This window comes from Pimephales promelas, chromosome 12 (assembly GCF_988280905.1).
Source record: "Pimephales promelas chromosome 12, fPimPro1.hap1.1, whole genome shotgun sequence".
In the NCBI taxonomy this organism is placed as follows: Eukaryota; Metazoa; Chordata; class Actinopteri; order Cypriniformes; family Leuciscidae; genus Pimephales; species Pimephales promelas.
In genome coordinates this window covers 76,259-101,240 of record NC_142780.1, presented here as the reverse complement: position 1 = coordinate 101,240, position 24,982 = coordinate 76,259, and the positions used below count along the sequence as shown (strand labels likewise).

At 42.9% G+C, this 24,982-nt stretch overlaps 1 protein-coding gene across 5 annotated transcripts; it reads left to right on the top strand.

The window, feature by feature from the left end:
* Positions 1 to 24,073, top strand: mboat1 (membrane bound O-acyltransferase domain containing 1). Of its 5 annotated transcripts, none has more exons than XM_089118209.1 (13): positions 1 to 352; positions 1,771 to 1,916; positions 11,709 to 11,786; positions 13,725 to 13,820; positions 14,891 to 14,946; positions 15,062 to 15,116; positions 15,909 to 16,089; positions 16,617 to 16,809; positions 18,246 to 18,349; positions 18,427 to 18,491; positions 18,834 to 19,018; positions 20,160 to 20,311; positions 21,387 to 23,296. In XM_089118209.1, exons 1-13 carry the CDS (start codon positions 254 to 256, stop codon positions 21,534 to 21,536), a joined length of 1,560 nt encoding a protein of 519 aa, XP_088974335.1. In that variant the 5' UTR covers positions 1 to 253; the 3' UTR covers positions 21,537 to 23,296. The 5 variants fall into 5 exon arrangements, with proteins under 5 accessions (XP_088974335.1, XP_088974337.1, XP_039523219.2 ...); XM_039667285.2 differs by lacking the exon at positions 21,387 to 23,296 and adding an exon at positions 23,303 to 24,073 and having other exon boundaries at positions 4 to 352; XM_089118210.1 differs by having other exon boundaries at positions 4 to 352; positions 18,886 to 19,018.
* Positions 24,074 to 24,982: the final 909 nt, after the last annotated feature.

Genomic DNA, 24,982 nt, shown 5'->3' with positions numbered 1-24,982 from the left:
AGCGAGCTGTTGAGTAACACACACACACACACACACACACACACACACACACCCAGCTGACGACAGCTCCAGCCACGCCTTCTGTCACTTCAACACACGCAACTTTACACAGTGTTTAGCTCGTGTGTTCATCATGCTGGAGATCTGAAACACGACTCTCCCACCCGGGATGTTTGGCGACGCGAGGTCGAGGTCTATGAGGTGATACTGTCATACTGGGATACTGGGATACTGGGATACACTGGTCTACACCATGCAGAATGAGGAGGGGAACACGGACATCGCGTTTAAAACCACTGGGTGCTCCTGGTTGAGTCCAGTCAGCGAGCGGGTCGGCGTTCCTCTGGATCAGGTACAGCTGTCAGATCAACACATCGAGCTACTGATGACGACACTTTTAAATCTTGGGTTATAAAGTACACGATCTTTAAAAGTGGCCTTTGCCAGACCAGTAAGTATCTCAGATAACTTTCAAAGAAACGGGTGTAAAAGAACTGGTCTCACAGGTTTCCTTTTCTCTCCACTCCAGTTCTTCCAGGAGTTATTCGCTGAATGAATGTGTTTGTGAAAATTACACGATTAAAGGATGTCTTAAGCCTTGTATTCTTTAGTTTCATTAATAAAGTTAAGACATTGAACCAGTTAATTTTGCATTGACAATATAATTACATATTTTAGATTAAAGGAATATAAATGTCTTAAGCCTTATATTTTTTAAATAAGTTTCATTAATAAAGTTAAGGCATTGAACCAGTTAATTTTGCATTGACAATATAATTAGTTTATTAAATAAATAAAATATAATAAAAATAGTTTATTCATTAAATGAATAAAATATAACTTTTTTAATTAGTTTTTAAAAAAAAATAATAATTAATGTCTTTGTTAACTAACAAAAATACCTTGAGATATGTTTGGTAATTGTACGTGAATTAATTTAAAATTAATTTGCTATATTTCAGATCAATATATTTGTTTTCTTAATTTTAATTAACATTAACTTCATTCTCATCTGAATTATACATTTATTTCTGTATAAAATAATACTACCATTAAAAAAACACATTTGATTTTCTTTTTTAATCAATGTAGAATTTGTAACTTTAAAATAAACAGATTAGTGCTCTGTTTGAGGACAAGAAATGAAAACCAAAGTGATATGATATGACCAAACTCCCTTTATGTTTCCCCTATTTAAATACAGTTACTCGAGTGTAACTCGACCTAGGACGGTGACACAAAATAAAACGATGCGCTTTTCTAAGCGTGTAAAGTGGATAACTATATTGTATGGCGGAATACCACAGCAAGTGATTGGGAGCATTTCGACTCGGCGCAGTAATAAATAACCCTAAACTCCATCAGGGACAGAATGGAGAAACCCTCGTGAGAAACCAGACTCAGTGTCAGTTCTCTTCTGGCCAACGAGCCAACATTGTGTGATTATGGTGTCAGAGGTCAGATCGGATCAGAACATTCAGAATATTCTCCATCATGGCGCCGGTGTGGAGGATCAGTGTTTCATGGTCTCCGCCTTCACAGGAGAGAGTCTAGTTGACAGACAATAAGTATTGAATATTTTAATAAATAAAGTTGTCACAAATCTGATTTTTGCTTCGTCATTATAGGGTGTGGAGTGTAGATTGATGTGGGAAAAGGGAAATGAAGGGTGTGAATAACTGAAGCAGTGAAAGAGATATAAAGCATATCAAGAAAACAAAATGGGACAGAGACAAATGAAGCATTGTGAGCTGTTTCTCTCTTCTTCAGGTGAACTTCATTGCCTGCCAGCTGTTTGGGCTCGCGGTGGCGTTCTGGTTCCGGCTCGCTCTCGGTCCGCATCGAGTCTCTGCTGAGCTTCGGCATGCGGTCGCGATCGTGTTCGGTGCTGCGATCCTCATCTTCTGCTTCGGCTGGTAAGGACACTGCTTTTCTGTGGGAAACTATCTAACTATCTATCTATCTATACAGTATATCTATCTATCTATCTTCTCTATCTATCTATCTATACAGTATATCTATCTATCTTCTCTATCTATCTATCTATCTATCTATACAGTATATCTATCTATCTTCTCTATCTATCTATCTATCTATACAGTATATCTATCTATCTATCTATAGTGGGGAGAACAAGTATTTGATACACTGCCGATTTGCAGGTTTTCCACAAAGTATTACAAAGCAGAAGTCTGTAATTTTGATCATAGGTACTCTTCAACTGTGAGTGAAGAATCTAAAACAAAAATCCAGAAAATCACATTGTATGATTTTTAAGTAATTAATTTGCATTTTATTGCATGACATACCTATTTGATGCATAAGAAAAGAATACCTTAATATTTGGTACAGAAACCTTTGTTTGCAGTTACAGAGATCATACGTCTGTATGCCTGTAGTTCTTGAGCAGGTTTGCACACACTGCAGGATCGTGGCCCACTCCTCCACACACTCCTTCTCCAGATCCCTCAGGTTTCGGGGCTGTCGCTGGGCAATCCGGACGTTCAGCTCCCTCCAATGATGTCATATGGGGTTCAGGTCTGGAGACGGGATAGGCCACTCCAGGACCTTGAGATGCTTCTCACGAAGCCACTCTTTAGTTGCCCTGGCTGTGTGTTTTGGGTCGTTGTCATGCTGGAAGACCCAGCCACGACCCATCTGCAATGCTCTTACTGAGGGAAGGAGCTGCTCCTTGAGCAGGGGGACCTTGTGTTTTACTAGTGGTTTTCTTTGAGACTGTGGTCCCAGCTGTCCTCAAGTCATTGGCCAGGTCCTGCCGTGTAGTTTTGGGCTGACCTCTAACCTTCCTCATGGTCACTGATGCCCCACGAGGTGAGATCTCGGCCTGGACTGAGGGAGATTGAGCGTCATCTTGAACTTCTTCCACTTTGTAATGATTGCACTGTTGTTTAGTGATGTGACGTCTGACAAGCTTGCTTCAAACTCGAAAGGTCCTTGTAATGAACCACTGGTTCAGAGCTTGTATCATTACGTCACTAGTCACGTGAAAATGACGTCTGAAGCGAACGTAGTGAACCGCCTGACTGCTTTGACAGCCCGATCCAGTGTTGACAGGTTTGAAACCTGGCGGCTGTATTTCTCATAAAAGTGAAACCAAACCATGTCAGCACCGTGGGTTAGTAGTACTCGGTGTTTGGATTGGCGTTATTATTGAGAGTGGATTGAGTTTATTTTAGTGTTGTGATGAGCCATCGAGAAAGTCGTTCGCAAGTTTGGGAACACTTTAAACTTATTTTCCCGAATAAGATTAGTTCTTTGACATTTCTGCATACAAATATTTTTCATATCTAGTGAATGATATGGAGAAAGACAGAAACTTTAAAAACCCTCTGCCACATTATTGAAGTTCAACCAGTTACACAAGCACATCCTTTCAACATACAAAAATATCAGCCCCACCAGTAAAGTTACAGAGTTCTGGTGGTTCCCATAGGAAAGAAGCAGTAGCTAATGTCATGCTTCAATACTCATGGAAAACATGGTTTAAATGCTAAAAGAAAATGGTTCCTTATTGGTATTTTAATTGAAACCATTAGAATTTCTGTGATTTCCAACTTTTTTTAAGCTGGTCTGACCTTCTGTCCTTGTCTAAAGAAATAATTACACACACACATCATCCTTATTGTTTTATTATCAAGGTGAACACATGAAATTCATCCGTATCTGTAAAATTCACCTACATGAGTTTCACAGCTCTAACACTGTTTCAGCTTCGATCGCTTCATAAACGGGGCGTTAACACACGCCTACTCGCATTTTATGGTTGTCAGCTTTTTTGCATTACATTTACTTCACCAGGAGATGGTGCTGCCATTTCTATCTGAATGAAGCTTCGAGTAATGAACCATTTTCGACACAATAGTATCAGAAAGCAATAATGCTTCGAAACGCTTTATTTGGCCATCACTACTGTTTTTGCCTTCTCCCCGAGCTGCTTGCCTGTTGTCCTGTCCCCATCCATCGACAGTTTGATCCCTGATGTCCTTACACAGCTCTCTGGTCTTGGCCATTGTGGAGAGGTTGAAGTCTGTTCGATTGAGTGTGTGGACAGGTGTCTTCTATACAGGTAACGGGTTCAAACAGGTGCAGTTAATACAGATAATGAGTGGAGAACAGGAGGATTCTTAAAGACAAACTAAGGCCATGTCCACACTAATACGTTTTCGTTTGAAAATGTATATTTTTCTCTCCGTTTTGGCCTTCCGTCCACACTGAGACGCCGTTTTAAGTCAACAAAAACGTATCGTTTGGAAACGCTCTCCAAAGTGGATAAATTTGAAAACGCCGTTTTCGCGTTGTTTTGTGGACAGTGAAACCAGAGGCATTTCAAAACGATGATGTAAGTTTAGTGATGCGATGCATGTAGTACCAATAGATATTCATGTTTATCGGTATTGTGCCTGTTATGTGTTATTCATTTTTACACTATTGCTAAAATATGTTACTTTCTATGTTACTTAATATGTGCTATTCTTCATAGCTCTGTACTGCAAAGATGACAGATAATGTACTTACGTTTGCTGTCCTGCAGCAAAACTGGAGAGCAGTTGCGTTTTAGACCAAACATAGGGTGACTGAATGCGACCTGGACGCATCCATGATGGAGAGATATTTTGCTAAATAAAATTATCCTGTTATTGTGTGATAACATTATTATTTATTTTCCCATCTGTATCATCTCAGTGAGCTTTTGTGAAGTTTCACGCATGCGCAGTAAAGTGAATTTAGAAGTTTCTCATCCACACTGAAATGTCGGAAAACGCCTGAAAACGCTAGTGTGGACGGAGAGCGTTTTTAAACGAAAACCCTGTTTTCAAATGTATCCGGATTAATGTGGACGTAGCCTAACAGGTCTGTGAGAGCCAGAATTCTTACTGGTTGGTAGGTGATCAAATACGTATGTCATGCAATAAAATTCAAATTATTTACTTAATCATACAATGTGATTTTCTGGATTTTTGTTTTAGATTCCATCACTCACAGTTGAAGAGTACATATGATCAAAATGAGACTACTACATGCTTTGTAAGTGGGGAAACCTGCAAAATCGGCAGTGTATCAAATTCTTGTTGATACAAATCTATCTATATATATATATACATAAACTCACCTAAAGAATTATTAGGAACACACACTAATACTGTGTTTGACCCCCTTTTGCCTTCAGAACTGCCTTAATTCTCTGTGGCATTGATTCAACAAGGTGCTGAAAGCATTCTTTAGAAATGTTGGCCCATATTGATAGGATAGCATCTTGCAGTTGATGGAGATTTGTGGGATGCACATCCAGGGCACGAAGCTCCCGTTCCACCACATGCCTTGTTGATGCTCGAGGTCAGAGGAGAATGGGCCGACTGATTCAAGCTGATAGAAGAGCAACTTTGACTGAAATAATAATAATAATAATTCGTTACATTTATATAGCGGTTTTCTGGACACTCAAAGCGCTTCACATAGAAGGGGGGGATCTCCTCAACCACCACCAGTGTACAGCTCCACCTGGATGATGCGACGGCAGCCATATTGCGCCAGAACGCCCACCACACACCAGCTTACTGGTGGAGAGGAGACAGTGATGAAGCCAATTGGTGTATATGGGGATGATTTGGAGGCCATGATGGACAGAGGCTACTGGGCAAATTTGGCCAGGATGCCGGGGTTACACCCCGGATTTTTTATGACCACAGAGAGTCAGGACCTCATTTTAACGTCTCATCCGAAGGACGGTGCTCTTTTTGACAGCATAGTGTCCCCATCACTTTACTGGGGCATTAGGACCCACACAGACCACAGGGTGAGCGCCCCCTGCTGGCCTCACTAACACGTCTTCCAGCAGCAACCTGGCTTTCTCAGAAGGTCTCCCATCCAGGTACTAACCAGCCTCAGCCCTGCTTAGCTTCAGTGGGCAACCAGTCTTGGGTACAGGGTGATATGGCTGCTGGCAAATAACCACTCGTTATCTCTACAGGCCCTGAAAATGACAACCGGACCCGATATAACCCGACACATCAACATGAGTTATCTGCACGACCCCGGCCCGCGGCCCGACGCCACCCTCCTCAAATTTTTCTCCCGCCAAAGCCCTTTTTGATCGGCGAGTGACGTAATGACTGCTGCGCTTGACAGGGAGAGCGCCACACGCATCTTCAAACAACACAAATGCTGTTTTGCTCTCTCTCGCTCGCGCACATTAATCAAAATCAATTGACACAATAGTAAAAGGATAGCCTGACTTCGTCATACTCATATTCAAGAGAGAATATGAGTCTGAAACTCCTCCATTGGGCTTTGATTATGAGGCGTGTCGTAACCGAACCAGGACAAAAAAAACCCCTCTGCACTCAATTGGATAGTCGGTAGACCTACCAACCAATCAGAGCAACGCATAAGTCAACTCCTTTGCATAGCGCAGTTTTCAAATACAGAACGTAGCCTACTTTATTTATTTTAGAAGTTAAAAAACGAGTGTTACTTCCTTTACTTACTTCTCCATGAGTGCCACCAAAGGAGAAACCACAGCGACCACAGGCTTTTCATTACGTCCCATCTTCTTAACGACCGTCAGAGCCAGCTGATAAGTTACACTTTTCCCGAATCATGTAGGAAGGACGGCAAAACTATCTTTCCGATCGACAAATGCCTTGATTGCAGTTCTCTGTTTGTCTATTAAAATGAATGCGCTGTCGATTTATTTTTTTAATTAATTTTTTTTTTACAAAAGACACGACAGCGGAATCTATACATCTCAATTCTCCAGCTGCAGTCATCTCTGACAAGCGCACTTTGATGACGTGAGGATTACGTTACTGAAGACCACCTGTCAATCATCGTATAAAGCCCGCCCTGGCAATTTGATTACCCCGATGATTTCTGAACTGATCATAATTACTCCTCAATGGATCAAGTCCAGACCGAACTTCCCGTCCAAAAAATGTTGTGGGACATTTGGAGATTTTTGTTCTCCTGAATTACCGCGGTCAAAAACATGTTGCATTATCTTCTCTGAAAAGCGTTCTGCCCATTCAGCTGACATAAACCACATTTCAATAAACGAAAAAACCTATCCAGTGATTAAATGTTTTCTGTATTGACGCAAATCTTGTGCGATGTCCTAAACTGGCGAGATAATCGTGCCGTGGCTAGACGTCCACTAATGACACGTCCGATACACAAACAACTCATCGCGCAGCGATCAATAGAACCGTTGGGTGAAGCGGTCATAGCCGTGTTTTATTGTGTATAAAGCACTGCTCTTGACCAATCAGAATCAAGGATTCGAAATAACCGTTTTATAAATATATATATGCTGATTATGAAAATTTAAGGAAGATATATGATGCGTCAGACATGATTTTGACCACTAAATTAAGTTTTTCCTTAAAGCCTTTCCTTAAAGTTAATTTCATTTTGTATAAATTGTATCTTAATTTTAATCGATTTTTCATCAACCAATTTCCTGGATATAATAAACAAGAAGCAAATATTGCAGACATTATAAACATGATATGGATTCGCGGGCGCGATTGCATCGCACGTGAACTGGTGCACATCCTGTCAATGATCTAGCACCCCCTCAACACCTGCGTTAAAAATTATCTGGCACCCACGGGTCCTGTTGGGTTTGTTGGGCTGACCCGACCCGTTGAGAACTCTACACACAGTCACCAGATCTCAACCCAATAGAGCATCTTTGGGATGTAGTGGAACGGGAGCTTCGTGCCCTGGATGTGCATCCCACAAATCTCCATCAACTGCAAGATGCTATCCTATCAATATGGGCCAACATTTCTAAAGAAGAATTCCTTTCAGCACCTTGTTGAATCAATGCCGCGTAGAATTAAGGCAGTTCTGAAGGCGAAAGGGGGTCAAACACAGTATTAGCATGGTGGTCCTAATAATCCTTTAGGTGAGTGTCTGTATGTATATATATGTATACACAACCCCAAATCAGAAAAGGTTGGGATAGTATGGAAAACACAAATAAAAACAGAAAGTAGTGATTTCTAAATGTACTTTGACTTTTATTTCATTGCAGACAATGTGATCACAAAACATTTCATTTGTAATTATACATCCTTTCCTGTCATTCAGACCTGCAACACATTCCAAAAAAGGTTGGGACAGGAGCAATTTAGGGCTATTAATCAGGTAAATTGGTTAAATACTGATGTGATTTTGTTACGTGCCCACCAAATGAATTGAAATGGAACATCATAACATATAAAGACCACAGAGATTCTGTTACGGTATCGTGGTACTGGAAGCACAAAGAGACGAGGAATAACAGAAAACAGGATCTTTAATGAACAAAACTAAGGAACCACAATATCAAACTTTACATAAACGAGAATGGACCAAGAGTGAGGAGAACACAGGGTTTAAATACACTAGAACAGACTAGGGGATCAAGGCACAGCTGGGGCAAATTAACCTAACACAGGTGAAGGGACTGAATACAAACGAGGAGCGGGAAAATAGAAACAGGACTGATACCAATACACAGTGACGGGGGTAACTCAGGACACACATGTAACATAACGCCCCCTCCAAAAAGGCTCATCCTTGTGCCGTATAACATCAATAGGGGTGGGAGGGCGTAGGGGATCAGGTAGCGTAGGGGGCCAGGGTGGAGACGTCCCATCGGGAGGCAAGGGTGGAGACGTCCCATCGGGAGGCCAGGGTGGAGACGCCCCTTCGGGAGGCCAGGGTGGAGACGCCCCTTCGGGAGGCCAGGGTGGAGACGCCCCTTCGGGAGGCCAGGGCGGAGACGCCCCTTCGGGAGGCCAGGGTGGAGACGCCCCTTCGGGAGGCCAGGGCGGAGACGCCCCTTCGGGAGGCCAGGGCGGAGACGCCCCTTCGGGAGGCCAGGGCGGAGACGCCCCTTCGGGAGGCCAGGGAGGAGACGCCCCTTCGGGAGGCCAGGGTGGAGACGCCCCTTCGGGAGGCCAGGGTGGAGACGCCCCTTCGGGAGGCCAGGGCGGAGACGCCCCTTCGGGAGGCCAGGGTGGAGACGCCCCTTCGGGAGGCCAGGGCGGAGACGCCCCTTCGGGAGGCCAGGGCGGAGACGCCCCTTCGGGAGGCCAGGGCGGAGACGCCCCTTCGGGAGGCCAGGGAGGAGACGCCCCTTCGGGAGGCCAGGGCGGAGACGCCCCTTCGGGAGGCCAGGGCGGAGACGCCCCTTCGGGAGGCCAGGGCGGAGACGCCCCTTCGGGAGGCCAGGGCGGAGACGCCCCTTCGGGAGGCCAGGGCGGAGACGTCCCATCGGGAGGCCAGGGTGGAGACGTCCCATCGGGAGGCCAGGGCGGAGACGCCCCATCGGGAGGCCAGGGTGGAGACGTCCCATCGGGAGGCCAGGGCGGAGACGCCCCTTCGGGAGGCCAGGGCCGAGACGCCCCTTCGGGAGGCCAGGGCGGAGACGCCCCTTCGGGAGGCCAGGGCGGAGACGCCCCTTCGGGAGGCCAGGGCGGAGACGCCCCTTCGGGAGGCCAGGGCGGAGACGTCCCATCGGGAGGCCAGGGCGGAGACGTCCCTTCGGGAGGCCAGGGCGGAGACGCCCCTTCGGGAGGCCAGGGCGGAGACGTCCCATCGGGAGGCCAGGGCGGAGACGCCCCTTCGGGAGGCCAGGGCGGAGACGTCCCTTCGGGAGGCCAGGGTGGAGACGCCCCTTCGGGAGGCCAGGGCGGAGACGTCCCATCGGGAGGCCAGGGCGGAGACGCCCCTTCGGGAGGCCAGGGCGGAGACGTCCCTTCGGGAGGCCAGGGTGGAGACGCCCCTTCGGGAGGCCAGGGTGGAGACGCCCCTTCGGGAGGCCAGGGCGGAGACGTCCCATCGGGAGCCCAGGGTGGAGACGCCCCTTCCCTAAATTACGCCATATGCTCTCATTGACAAATGTGGAACAATTAGTTCATGCGTTCATGACATCAAGGCTAGATGACTGTAATGCTCTACTGGGTGTTTGCCCTGCACGCTTAATAAACAAAGCTAGTCCAAAACGCAGCCGCTCCAGTTCTTACCAGAACCAGGAAGTATGACCATATTAGCCCGGTTCTGTCAACCCTGCATTGGCTGCCTATTAAACATCGTATACATTTTAAAATATTGCTGATTACTTATAAAGCACTAAATGGTTTATCTCCAGTACTTGAGCGAGCTCTTAACGCATTATAGTCCTTCACGTCTATTGCGATCTCGAAACTCCGGCCAGTTGATAATACCTAGAATATCGAAATCGACTGCAGGCGGGAGATCCTTTTCCTATTTAGCACCGAAACTCTGGAACAATCTTCCAAACATTGTTCGTGAAGCAGACACACTCTGGCAGTTCAAATCTAGACTAAACACACATCTCTCTGGCCTAGCATACACATAACACACTATAGCCTTCCTTAATTCAAAATTAGGCTGCATAGTTTAGATCAGCCGAAACCAGGAACACGTCCCGTAAATCCTGATCCCGACTCATCCTTAAGCGCCGGCCTCATCGACACGACAGCCATCGGTACTGATCCTCAACATCTTGTCTCCAAACCGGCGTGATTACTCCGACTTCCAAACAGATGGAAATGGACAAATTCTCTTAATGTTCTTTTGTTTGGCCAGAGGAGAACCGGCCCCCGACCGAGTCTGGGTTCTCCCAAGGGTTTTTCTCCATTCAATCACCTGATGGAGTTCTGGTTCCTTGCCACTGTTGCCTTGCTTTTGGTTTGCTTAGTTGGGGACATTTAATATTCAACAATATTATTGATCTGTGTTGTATTATTTTCATGTTATCACTGCGAAGCTGCTTAGATACAATCTGAATTGTAAAAAGCGCTATAGAAATAAAGGTGACTTGACTTGACTACTGTGGTCAGATGAATCATTATGTCAGGTGTTTTTGGGGAGAAATGGGTTAAGCTAGGCCGTGTGCTCCTGACCAAAGAAGAACAGAATCATCCAGACTGTTACCAGCAACAAGTCCTAAAGCCAAGATCTGGCATGGTATGGAGTTGTGTCAGTGCTCTGTGATGGCACCATTAATGCTGAAAAGTACATAGAGATTTTGTAGCACAATATGCTGCCTTCAAGAAGACATCTTTTCCAGGGCTGTACATGCATATTTCAATAAATTAATGTAAAACACACATTACAAAGTTCTGGCTGCGGAGGAAAAGGATACGGGGACTTGACTGACAGCCTGCAGTCCTGACCTGTCTCCAATAGAGAATGTGTGGCACATTTTGAAGCGCAAAAGACCCCTACTGTTGCCCACCTTAAGACTTGTTTGCAGCAAGAATGGGACAAAACTACACCTGAAACACTTCCACTTGATGTCTTCAGTCCATAAACTTTTTTAAGTATTGTGGAAAGGAATGGCAACATTACAAGTGGTAAATGCTTTACTGTTCCAACTTTTTAAAATATGTTGCAAGAATATATATATATATATATATATATATTGAACAATAAAAATTATGAGGAACACATTAAATGATGTGCTGTTGTATTGTTCTATTGCAATGAAATACATGTCAAAGTGCATTTAAAAATCACTACTTTTTTTATTGGGGTTTTTCATACTCTCTCTCTCTCTCTCTATATATATATATATATATATATATATATCTGTCTGTCTGTCATGTGTGTACGTGTGTTAGTGAACTGAGGTGTCCTGTGATCAGATGTTCAGCATGTTCTCGCTGTGACAGGTATGCTGTGCATGTCTTCCTGCTGGTCTTGGCTTGTTATGGTATAATGATCACAGCCAGTGTCCACAATCTTCACAGGTGAGCAGTATATACGCTTTCTGCCTCAGAACCGCTTTATTAATCCTGCCCGAAAACTGAAACCACATACTGGAGATTATATGGCATAATTTGAATTTATTTTCTTTACAATAAATTAATAATTTTAAAAATCCTTTTGAGTGTTTACACTTGTTCTTACTTAAAGGCAGGGTTAGTTGTTATGCTGGTGGAAATTCTCTTCACATCCTGATAGCAATCAACAAGTTTAGTGGTCCAGGTGAGGGATAATGTACATTCATCCGGTTGTTATCTCAGAATAAACCCGACAGGGTGATCAGGATCAAGGGGGTTTATTCTGAGATCACTCACACTAACCCTAACACACACACACACACACGAAGATTGTTTATTCTGAGATCACTCACACTAACCCTAACACACACACACACACACGAAGATTGTTTATTCTGAGATCACTCACACACACACGCCTGAAGGGGTTTATTCTGAGATAACAACCAACTAGATGTACATTATTCCACTTATTACATGGACACTTGCCACATCAATAAATAATGAGACATGAAATATTGATCTGAGTTGAAATATTTTATTAGCTCTTTAAAAGCAAAGCTTCCGCTGAGAGAGTAGTTTCATCTCTCTCGTATTTTATAATCAAACATTGTACAAAACAGTAATCACAAAATGGCCGCCGCCACGTTTGTATGAAACAAGAGAGAGAGCGAGTCCACGATACTGGATGTCATAATTAAACAACTGTTTTAATATTTTAATATTTTATTAACTCACCAAATGCAAAACTTCCACGAAGAAAACCCGTTCCTAGCGCTGCTGACTTCAGTAACCCGGATGAGCCTGTGTTTCTGTGTTCTGTTGTTATCTGGGAATAATATACCGCTGGATGGAGCATTTGACCAATCAGAATCCAGTATTCCACTGAGCCCAGTATAAATCTGTATCGTCTGTGCAAGGTGGTGTAGGACCATAAAATGTACGTCCAATCAATGAATTCAGTGTGAAAGGAGAGACAGGTCAGAGCTCTATAAGATGCTCATGTTCTTTATTATTGTAATGTTTTGTGCTTCACTACATGAGGTAGTTTAACGCCGCCTCTCGTCTCGTGACCGTACTCTACTGCGCGCGTCCATGTGCTTTGGAGGAGGTGAGGCTTTGGAGGCGTGGCTTTAGATTAGGTGTAGCTTTGGAGGAGGGGGAGGAGGCATGCTTTGGAGGCGTGGCTTTGGAAGAGGCGTGGCTTAGGAGGAGGAGGAGGCATGCTTTGAAGGCGTGGCTTTGAAAGAGGCGTGGCTTTGGAAGAGGCGTGGCTTTGGAGACGCTCTGAAGGGAGGGCCACAGTCTACACCAATCCTTGTCCAACATAATTATAGTATTGTGTTTTTTCTTATTTGTTGTTTGTTTATTTGTTTGTTTGGATCTTGCAAAACTACAGATTTCTCGTCATTACAGAAACCACAGATTTGTCTCAACACACACTTTACTTATACTTTCAATCGGTCTTGTTTCAACCCACTGGTCAAGTTTTAATTAATTAACTATTAAAATATTTTTATGAACTGGAATTACATTTAAACATACATTAATAAAAATGCTTTTTTTAATTTTACACAGTATAAAATGTCTTTATATTTGTTTGTACAATATGTAGAGGAAAAATACTTGCCTTTTTAAACTTGAATAAACTAGAATAATTTTTCCAATTGGTAGCATGTAAACTGATAAGAAGAGGGCTGAGGTACACCAGAGCTGACAGATCTGGTGGAGGATTTGTGCTTCTGGAATACAACAAATTGTTGCCTCCCTGTCAGATAAGAGGAGAACCAGTCACTATACTGAACCATATTGAGTTTATCCTTTACCAGTCTGTGGAAATCCATAAGTTCAGCATGCTTGCTCACACACTTCTCAGCACTGAATTTATAGGTGTTCTCATTACAGATATACTCTGATTGCCTCGCTCGGATACCTCACGCTTTGTCAAGTGAGCAGAGTCTTCATATTCGACTATGGGATCCTGTCCACAGATTTCTCAGGGTAAGGGCATTTGTAATATATGTGTTTGTGTTATTTTGATCAGTAGCACAGCAAAGATGAACATTCTGCAGTTTGAATGCTCTCACCTGTCAACATCGAAACACACGCCGGCTTCACACTAGATGCCGTACGCTCTGGTTTCTGTGATGTGGCCACTCCTCGAGGCTCGACTTAGTTTCTTATCGACCAGTTTAGCCAGTTTTCCTTTGCTGAGATTTAGTACACACCCTTGGATAAACACGAGGAGAGATAACATGCTCTCAGGCTGTCAGTGCCTCGCTCACGTCTCTTTTCTCTTTAAATGTGATTGTAACAAAGTCCCTTGTGTAGACGAGGAGGAGGAGGCAGGAAGTGGCTGACGTTCAACGTAAATGGAATGACAAAATAAAATGTAAACAGAAAACAAATGCTGCCAATCAGCATCAAGTCCTGATGTCTTCTGCTCAAACAAACCATCATATGCTTTTATTAAATTGATGTTTGAATCACTAATTTGCATATTTGGTTTTTTGACCAGTATCGCTAAAAACGTTACAGACTACTTGTTTCTCTGAGCAAAATCACATGGCTGAGGTCAGCTGACAAACACAAAGACCAGTGTCACATTTAGAGTTTGGAGTATCTAACAGTGCAGATACTTAGGGTTAGGGTTAGCAATTTAGCAATTAGCAATATTATTTGTTTTTAACTTCTAACACGCTGGTTTACACAGAAGTCTAATTGGCTGTAATAGTTTGGACGGCTGTGTTTGGCCTGTGCATGACTGTGGAGCAAAAACACGGTTCATGTAAAAGAAATCCCGGAACTCAGTTCTTTAATGGTTTATTTTCACTCACGTTACTGTATTCACGTTTTCAAAGAAGTCAATCAGTCAGAGCGGTTACTGAATCAACATCTGATTCACTGCAAATCATCACTACTGTCAGTCTTTCTCTTTTAGTTGCTGTTAGCCTCGCTGTGAACATTAGCCTGTATGCTAACCCCTCTGCTTATGTAGACCTCTGTAAACACTGTTTCTCTTAATTATAAATGTTTATCAGGATGTTTAATGCGTCTCCTCTTGTTTTCAGGCCTTTGATGATAATAACACAGAAGGTCACTACTCTTGCCTTTCAGGTGCATGATGGTGAGAAATCAGTGGTGCAATCTTTTGTGAATTTGTTGCTATAAATTGTTATCTTAGAAAATAATTCAATTGATAATTTCAGAAAACATGACTCATGTCTTCCTGCGTGTTTCAGGGATGAGTCGAAAGCAAGAGGAACTTACAGACGATCAGAGGCATCTGGCAGTCCGGTATGACTTTTCCATTCTCAGCAGGAACTGCATCTTACTGGGAAAATCTCTGCTAACATTTACGAATATTGAGTGATTACCCAGATAGCAAACTGACATTGAATCAACGTGGAAACGACGTCTCTCATGACATTGAAACAACGTTGATTTGCTCATCGAATTAACGTTGAACCAACGTCAGACGCGGCATTCTTCAAAGCTAAATGAAAATCAAAAATTGGTTTGCTTTCATAACGTTGAAACAACGCGTTGATTTCAAGTTGATTTTCCGTTAGTTTTGAAAGAATGACGCATCTGACGTTGGTTCAACGTTAATTCGATGAGCAAAACAATGTCAGATCAACGTTGTTTCGATGTCATATTTCCACGTTGATTCAATGTCAGTCTGCTATCTGGGTACTCATGACAGAAATGGCGGAAAGATAGTGCTTTGCGAAAGTCATCAGTTTACACTCCATTCCCCATAAAGACACCGTTATTTGTGATAAGTTTACAATTTTATTAAAAAAAACTCAGACTCATAACGCAGGACTTAGTAGAATCATGTTTGACAGCGATTACAACCGATTTCGGCATGATCAAATGAAAAAAAATGCTGAATACTTTTGCAAGCCACTGTAACCCTTGTAACCCAAATATGAACCAGATGTCATCCTCATGCATTTGTTTTGGGAATGACAGCTTCACCTCACAGAATCAGATCATGTTTGCGACTAAAACAGGGATCAGCTTTTCAGTCGCTGAGATAAGTCATGTTGTTCTCCACTGACGGCATGTTTTCTCCATCTACAGCTCGCGCCCGTCTCTGTTGGAGTATCTGAGCTACAATATAAACTTCCTGAGTATCTTGGTGGGCCCTTGCTGTCTCTATAAAGACTACACTGAGTTCATCCGGGGCCGGCATGTGAAGCGAGTCCGAGACAGCGGTTCACGGCAGAACGGCGGGGATAAAGTGCCTGAGCCGTCGCCTGTGGTGAGACAAACAGATCCATACCAATACATGCACACAGGACTCAGGCGAACACATCAACTCACAAACAGAATAAGAGAGATCCGTTCAGTTAGAACAGCATGGACTAGGCCGGTGTGTGTGTGTGTGTGTGAGGTGTAGAGCTAAACTTCACCCAACAATTAAACTCTGCCTTCATTAAAAGTAAAACCGTCATGCGATTAAAACAAAAACATTTTATTTTATTGTGCTTTTTTCTCAAAGCTTGACAGGCCCATGCCTCACTGTATGGAAATGAGCCGCTTTTACATTCTGATAAACTCCTTTTGTATTCCAACGAAGCAAAAAAGTTGGGTTTAGAAGCACATGAGCGCGAGTATAAGACGTCAGAATATGCATTGCTAGGTGAAATATCCATTTACGTGTGTGCTTTGATTCATTTGTGGCATGTTTATGTGGTGTAATAATGTTGTGAGGATCGAATAATCAATGCTTCGACAGTTTTATGGTGATTGAACACCCCTGAGATGATTCCTGCTGTTCTTCTACAGAGGACTGTGGTTAATAAGCTCCTCGTGTGCGTCTGCTGTCTGCTCTGGTTCTTCATCATCACCAAAGCGTTCCCCATAACGTACAACGTGGACCCGCAGTTCGTCAGCGACGCTTCTTTCGTGACCCGATTGGCCTACGCGCTGATCTCCATCCAGGCCGCCAGACCCAAGTTCTACTTCGCATGGACCCTCGGTAAGCAGACCCGGCGGACAGGAGCCCGAGGCCGTGGGATTGGCTGAAAGCGACTCGATGTTTCAGAGCTGTATTGTTGGCAGAAAAACATGGGTCTGTTCCAAGTAAAACGTACAGTCAAATGGCAGATACCAGGGGTCCTATAGTCATAGAGCACAATGGCACATCCTTTTAAATGTAAAATAATGTAGTAAAGAAGAAGCCTGTCATTTCTGTATCACTAGCATCACAACATGTAATTACAAAACTAATCATGTAAAAAAGGTTCTCCCTGGTTTTCTGTCATTGGTCGGACAAACAAATGATAGTTCAGTCCAAACCCACGGCATCAGATAAGGATGTTCACACAGATGGGTTACACGTATTACGCTAGGATAGGAGATACTGTGAGTTAGTGTAGAGCACAACAGTATGCTATTATAGGGATAGCTCACTTTGAAATTAATTTTTGATATGTTTTAGCTTACCTCAAGGGCATCCCAAGATTTAGGTGTCTTTGTTTCCACAGTATTTTCAATTTTGATATATTTAGGTCAAACCGTTCTTGTCTGTCAGTCATGTAATAGAGGTTTATGGTCACCACCTCAAAGAGCATGCAGAGAGAAGTCCAGATTAAACATGATTTAATGACTCGTAAATGTAAGTACACATTGATGGACTAAGACACGAAACGAGCGGTTTGTGTGAGAAAACCAACAGTATTTATATCGTTTTTACCTCGTGTAATCACAGCCACGTCCAACTGATCTGAGGTTGCGGGCGCTTCGGTCTGCGCCGGAAGTGATCTCTCGCACTTCGAAAAACCGTTATATATTGCAATCATCTTCCATTGCGATTTCCTGTATATCTAAATATGTTTAGATCTTCATAGTGAAGGGTAAGACTTCTGAAATCTCTGCGTAAACAATGAGTGACGTAGACGCGCGAGAGATCACTTCCAGGCGCTTGCGCAGATCGAAGCACCCGCGCCCTCAGATCACTTGGACGAGGCTGTGATTACACGAGGTAAAAACGACATAAATACTGTTCGTTTTTTCTCACAAACCGCTCGTTTCGTGTCTTAGGAACATGACATGAGTCATTAAATCATGTTTAATCTGGACTTCTCTGTGCTGCTCTTTGAGGTGGTGACCATAGACCTGCATTATATGACTGACAGACAAGAACGGTTTGACCTAAATATATCAAAATTGAAAATACTGTGGAAACAAAGACACCTACATCTTGGATGCCATTGAGGTAAAATAAAACATATCAAAAATTAATTTCAAAGTGAACTATCCCTTTAAGGATAATCATTTAAATGTTATTTTGAAAAAGCGTTAGGCTTACAAATCCACTAATGAACGATTGGAAATGTGTTAGTGTGGGTGTCCTTACTCGGTATCTAAAAGGACTAGCGCTGTACAGTAAATGCGTGTTTTTTCCTCTTCCAGCGGATGCGGTCCACAATGCAGCGGGGTTTGGAGTCAGTGGTGTGAACGCGAGAGGAGAAGTGTCCTGGGACCTGGTCTCCAACGTCCACATCTGGGAGATTGAGGTGTGTTCACTGCATTCACGACTGCCACAGAAGGGCTGTGGATCTCATTATCAAACAAATCTGTTCTCTGTTTGCAGACAGCAACAAGTTTTAAATCATTTATCGACAACTGGAATATACAGACTGCTCTTTGGCTAAAACGGTTAGTTTTAAATGTTATATTTATATATTAGTCAACTGATCTGTTGCTATTGACATGAAATTGTTATTGGAACCAGTGCAGATTGTGTCCCCTAAACCAGTCAAGAGAAGGAGGAGTTTCTCTTATTAGGGTCTAATTATTTATTATTGTGTTTCATTGGTGACAAAATTGGGGAGATGGAAAATATTCCAAAACTTTCTGAAAAAACATTATGATAATTAACTGCACAATCACTAGAAACGTGTACCTTATATTATACAATTTGCATACATACAAAATTTGTGGGAAAACACAAAAAAATCAAGACGTTGCCAACTCTGATCTCGTGTGTGTGTGTGTCAGCATCTGTCAGTTCAGTGTGACGTCTCTCATGCTGTCATCTGTTACGCTCCAGTGTGTGTCACGATCGAGCCCCGTTTCACCGCATGCCTCTCACATTCGTGCTGTCGGCGATCTGGCATGGAGTTTACCCCGGATACTACTTTACATTCATCACCGCTATACCCATCACCTTAGCAGCTCGCACTGTGAGTCTCACACACACACACACACACACACAGGTTTATAAGGCTGTTTTTCACTTCTGCACGACGCGTATCTGACAAGCATCCCATTTTCTCACAGTTATTTATGTTCATTAAAGGGTTAGTTCACCCAAAAATGAAAATTCTGTCAGTATTTACTCACCCTCATGTTGTTCAACCCCGTAAGACCTTCGTTCATCTTCGGAACACAAATTAAGATATTTAAGATATTAAGATCGCTCCTGCATACAGTCCATAGGCTTCTTGAGGGACTGGCTCTTGCTGTCCCCGAAAAGTCATTAAAGACATCGTTAAAATAGTCCAAGTGACTACAGGGGCTCAATCTTAAGTTTATCAAACGACGAGAACACTTTTGTGCACAAAAAAACAACAAAATAACGACTTTATTTCAACTATTGGTTTATTTCTCCCTCTGCGCGAGTCAGGTTACTAGTTTAATAGCGTAAGCTTCTGTTATTGTACGTCACACGCATCACACACACATGACCAGCGTCTGCCAATAGTGACACTACGCTAACTGACTTACAGGCTCATGGAGAAGGAAGTGACTAGTTGAAATAAAGTCGTTATTTTTGTTGTTTTTTTGCGCACAAAAGTGTTCTCGTCGTTTGATAAACTTAAGATTGAGCCCCTGTAGTCACTTGGACTATTTTAACGATGTCTTTAATGACTTTTCGGGGACAGCAAGAGCCAGTCCCTCAAGAAGCCTATGGACTAGTATGCAGGAGCGATCTTAATATCTTAAATATCTTAATTTGTGTTGCGAAGATGAACGAAGGTCTTACGGGGTTGGAACAACATGAGGGTGAGGAAATACTGACAGAATTTTCATTTTTGGGTGAACTAACCCTTTAAGACTTTAATTTAAGACTGTGCTGCTTACGAGAATAATCGACAAAACATTAACATTGAATACTCAACATGCTGCCTTTCTGAAATCTTACCAGATAAATCATCAAAATAAAAAGATTTGCCTTGTTGTCCTCTTACCAGTGTTTGTGCCTGCAAGGGATTTTTGTTAGCTTTGTCAGTTAAAGTTTATTCAGTGTCGAAATCCCTTGATTGCTCCTCATTGTCCGCCACTCGCTCACTATTGCCTCCTGTTCTGGTTTGATGTAATCAGGTGCGCAGAAACTTCCGGGAGTATTTCTTGTCTTCTCGCCGGCTCAAGATCTGCTACGATGTTGTGACCTGGGCTGCCACTCAGATGGCCATCTGCTACACGGTCATGCCTTTCCTTCTGCTGGCCATCAAACCCAGCATGCAGTATTACAGGTACAGTCTCAGTTTGGGTAGTCTGAAATCTGGTCCACATTGCAGCTTGTTCTGGTCAAGAACTGGCCATGAAGAAGGGAAGGTCTTATCTAGACAATATTTAAAATGAGTTCTGTCAGGACAACTATCGTCACAGATGATTGACAATTAGCATGCGGTTTGGATTGGCGTAATGGTTCTGTTTAGAGCCGGGAGAGCAGCAATAAGCCCACTCAGGCTGAACAGACCAGAACCAGGAGGGAGCCTTCGCCTGCCGCACAACAGCTGTACTTTAAACATCATCCGATATCTGCTCTCTTGCAATTAGCTCAAACGAAAAAATATATGATTATTATTAGTTATAAATATGTCTTTATTGGCCCAGATCAAGAACACACCGGGCTATAGCAAACCCACGGGCCCACTTCATCTTAGTGCCACAACATTTTCTACCACAGGAGTAAATGTTTTTTTTTTTTAGAAATGATAAATAAATAAAAATGCATTGTTTAAATGAGTGAGTATATCAGCGTGTTTTACATCCCTGTTTTCTGTTGAACTGCTTTATAGATTAATTTAACTATCTTCAAATTTGATCACTTCGGTTATTGAACCTTACTGAGTAAACTCTGAACTGACTTCAGCTAAACGATGAGTTGAATAAAGAGCTGCTTTTGCTCAAAGCGAGCGCTCTGCTCTTCTACAGAGATCCCAGGAGGGTACGAGGTGTAGTCTGGGAGAGTTTAGCCTCTCAGAAACCTGATGATCGGGTCATACTTTCCCAGAGACCTGCTATCCGCTGCAACTCGCCGAAAGGAAAGCTCCAAAGGCTTGCCTCGCACCACTCGGCGAACAGACTCCTCTTCAAATATTAAGCTTGTAGAGGGGCTCTGGTTTGAGTAATACGGTCTTACGCCACCAGAGGGAGGCCACTTAAGAACCGTCCAGAAGCCACACGCTCCATATGGTGCCCCGGCCCTCCGAAAGAAGGTTTCTCTCATTGCTAAGAGCATCAGGTCCGGATGGGCCAGTACGGTGCAACCATCAAGGCCTGCTCCTCGTCCTCCCTGACCGTGCTCAATATCTGTGCCTGCAGGCAGACTGTGTGCCGGCGCATCCGTGCAGAGGGAGTGAAGGGGCTGTCAGTGGGAGGATTACTGGGAAGCAAACTGGTCTTCCTGGGCTTCCCCAAATACTGACTGAAAATCAGCTGGACCACCTGGCAATGAAGTCTCCAGCGACCTGAGCCGTTGCTGAGTCCAGACGAGGAGATGGCAGGGAAGTTGTGGCGATGCGACGGAGCTCACGCTGCCTTTGGTGTTGATGTGGACCTATCGCAGAGTTATGCGTCTTGACATCACGGTGATCTGCACTGTAATATGATGCAGCGGAGAAACGTGATTGGTGGACCTGTTGATGCAGCGGAGTCGCTGTACGAGGATGGCGAGCTCATTCTGGCGTCGGCCCGGGGTCGTGGAGAGATCCGGATTCCTCCTCCTGTCGACAGATCCCAAACCTTTCTTTGGTTATGCTTTTGTTTGTAATGAATTAAAGGGTTAGTTCACCCAAAAATAACAATTCTGTCAGTATTTACTCGCCCTCATGTTGTTCCAAACCTCTGTGTGTTTATTTGTTCTGCTGAACACAAAGGAAGATATTTGGAAGAATGTTTTAATCAAACAGATCTCAATCCCCATTGAAGTCCGTAGTAGGAAAAAATACATACTATGGTGGTCAATGGGGAATGAGATCTGTTGCAGACAGAGAGCGAGGGAACCCTTGCACATGCGCAGTAAAAGTATAACCTGTGGGAAAACGGCGTTTTAAACCTTATTTGGGGGCAAAGTCATCAAAGTTTTTCAGCGATTTTTATTCTATTTTACTGCTGTTTCTATACATGCAGTTTTTATGTCCGGTGACCAGCGAAAGTGCAGTTCTGACTCTCAGTTAGATAGAGCCTGGTCTTGTTAAGTCCGAAATAGCTGCCCGGAGACGTTGCCAAGATGGCGGCCGAGTGGCATGACTTGCCTAAAAGGACTTTGGCTTACCTGATCAACCCTTAATTCTCACTATTAAACAAATATTTGATTTCAAATAAACTTCTCTTCAAAGTGAAATGTCATGGAAAAAGAGAGAATGAGTTTAGAAAAAGGCATATTCAAACTCACATTAAAACTAGCGGCACCCGTCTTACTCTCCACACCAGTGGTCCAGTTAACAGACTGGTTTCCTGTAGTTTTGGGCGGAGTTAGTGTTAATAGTCTCTGCCAACAAGGCGGCCGATTTGCTCTGGTGTGAATTAAAGGGATACTCCACCATTTTCTCATATTAAACTATGTTATTGCCTTAACTAAGACGAGTTGATGCATACCTCTCTCGTCTCAGTGCGTGACATCATCTCTCTCCCCCTCCCCCTCTCCGGAGATGATATTACTGCGCCGAGTCGAAATGCTCCCAATCACTTGCTGTGGTATTCCGCCATACAATATAGTTATCCACTTTACACACTTAGTAAAGCGCAGCGTTTTATTTTGTGTCACCGTCCTAGGTCGAGTTACACTGCTCGAGTAACTGTGTTTAAATAGGGGAAACGTGGAAGTGTTTGGTCGCTTCTCGGCTTGGCCCATATTCAATGAACTGGGCCAGTTAAGAGCGATCAAAATGTCTCACGCAATTGAGCGATTGAGCGCACGCACTGAGACGACAGAGGTGTGTATCAGCTCATCTTAGTTAAGGGAATAACAGTTTAATATGAAAAAACGGTGGACTATCCCTTTAAGTTTATCAGTGCATTTGGAGGGATTTGCTTTTCTATTTTCAATGTGGAAGAATTAGTTTCTCAACATTTCTCCAGAGAAATATCCTTCAACGTGCAAAAATATCAAAATGAATGTTTATTTCAGGGCATAATGTGACCATCTTGTTTTTATCTTTAATGTTGTTGGATGATATCACTTTCGAGATGTTGTTTGAGCTGGTAATGTTTATCTCATGGTTTCTTCTCTCCTTCAGATCGATGTACTTTCATGTGCATGTCATCAGTATTCTGGCTGTGATCCTCTTACCCAGCAAACCTGAAAGACTTGACCGACATTCGAACAATAATGTGAAGGAGGACTGAACCCTTCTGGTGTGTGTGTGTGTGTGTGTGTGTGTGTGTGTGTGCACTGGCTCACACAGACAAAGCCTACTTTGTGTGAACACATTTTAAAAAGAGCTGGTCTGGGTATTCACTTGCTCACAGGCCAGCGCTGAGCCGTACACACACACACACACACACACACACACACACACACACACATATATCACACTAGAGACGCACTCTATTCAAACTAATAACACACACAAACCCAGCTGGAGAACGGATAAGGGAACACACAGTTTGAGTAGTGCTGGACTCACTATGAGGCAAATATGTGCCATCTTTACTAAGTAAATACATGTTGCCCATTTTAATGGTCTTTGAAATAGTTGAACACAATTTTTCCTAATTTATTTTGGATATAACCGCATGATCACTTTAAACTGATGCTGAGAGAGAATTGTTTGATTTGTTTTTCTTTTTTTATAAAAATGAAGTGAATTGATATTTTATACTAATGTGTAAATAATAATGTATTTAATAATAGTGTTAAGATGTCCATTTTTAGTAAAATAAAGCGTAGTAAATATATAATGGCTATGAATAATAAATAATAATTGCTGCTGCAAATATTAACTGAAGAATAGTCAAATTGACATGTTGTGGAAGTTGATGGCCAAATAAAGAGGTTTGTGAATGAATTGATGAGTATTGAATGTGTACACTGCAGCCTAGATTTACTAAAGATATTCATTGACTACGATTTCTGGCAACTAGAATATTTGTTGAATCTGAGCGCGGTCACGGTTGTGCAGGTTTTCACCTGGATCAGGAACGTCTCGTCGAGAGCCTGCTCAGTTCTCGCTGGACTTCATCATGTGTAATCAGAGGATCTGGTCTTCGTGAGCCCAAGACGAATCGCTGACCGTGTTTGAGAAACAGCTGAGCACTCGTCTCTTCGGTGAGCACTGTCCTGCTGACTCTTACTGATAAAAAATCTTCTATGTAAAGCAATTTGCTCAAAAGAGAAATATGTATAAATAATAATAATTAGTTACAATCAATTATATGAGTATTTATCAATAATTAATAATTTTACATCTTTCATCTGATATATACATCTGATAATTTTACATCCAAAGACTCCATTTGTCCATTATTTATTTCTTCAGAAACAGGACAACGTATAAAAGGCCCCATTAAGGTCATGGCCCTGTAAAAGCCATTTTTGTAAAAAATAGGCTAACAATTGCGTCATAACCACGGCACTCTCTGTCGTACAGTTGAGAAATTACCGTTTAGGCAGGAGGAGCCAATCTTTTACTGTCTATGAGGCAATCGGGGGATACGGAGGCATAAAGTCAAGGGAAAAGCCCATAGATAGAGAGTTCATTAAAGCAACGGTACAAAATATCTCAACAACAGATTTGTTTCAGATTTCAGTTCAGATTAGTCTGGGCACAGCTCCTCTCGTCGTCCAGCTCAGTGTGAGACTGCGCAGTGCGCTCGGCTATCAGGACGTGAGTGCTTCTAATAGGCTTCATCTTTCTCCGTTGAGATCTATGGGGTCGCTGTGTCCATTTCTTTTACTGTCCATGCCATTCACTCAC

Excerpts from the sequence above, each read along its gene's own strand:
- mboat1 (XM_089118209.1), top strand. The coding sequence starts at position 254 with ATGCAGAATGAGGAGGGGAACACGGACATCGCGTTTAAAACCACTGGG. Across the intron at positions 16,090-16,616 it reads TGCCTGAGCCGTCGCCTGTG|AGGACTGTGGTTAATAAGCT; the intron begins GTGAGACAAACA and ends GTTCTTCTACAG. Across the intron at positions 18,350-18,426 it reads TCCACATCTGGGAGATTGAG|ACAGCAACAAGTTTTAAATC; the intron begins GTGTGTTCACTG and ends CTCTGTTTGCAG.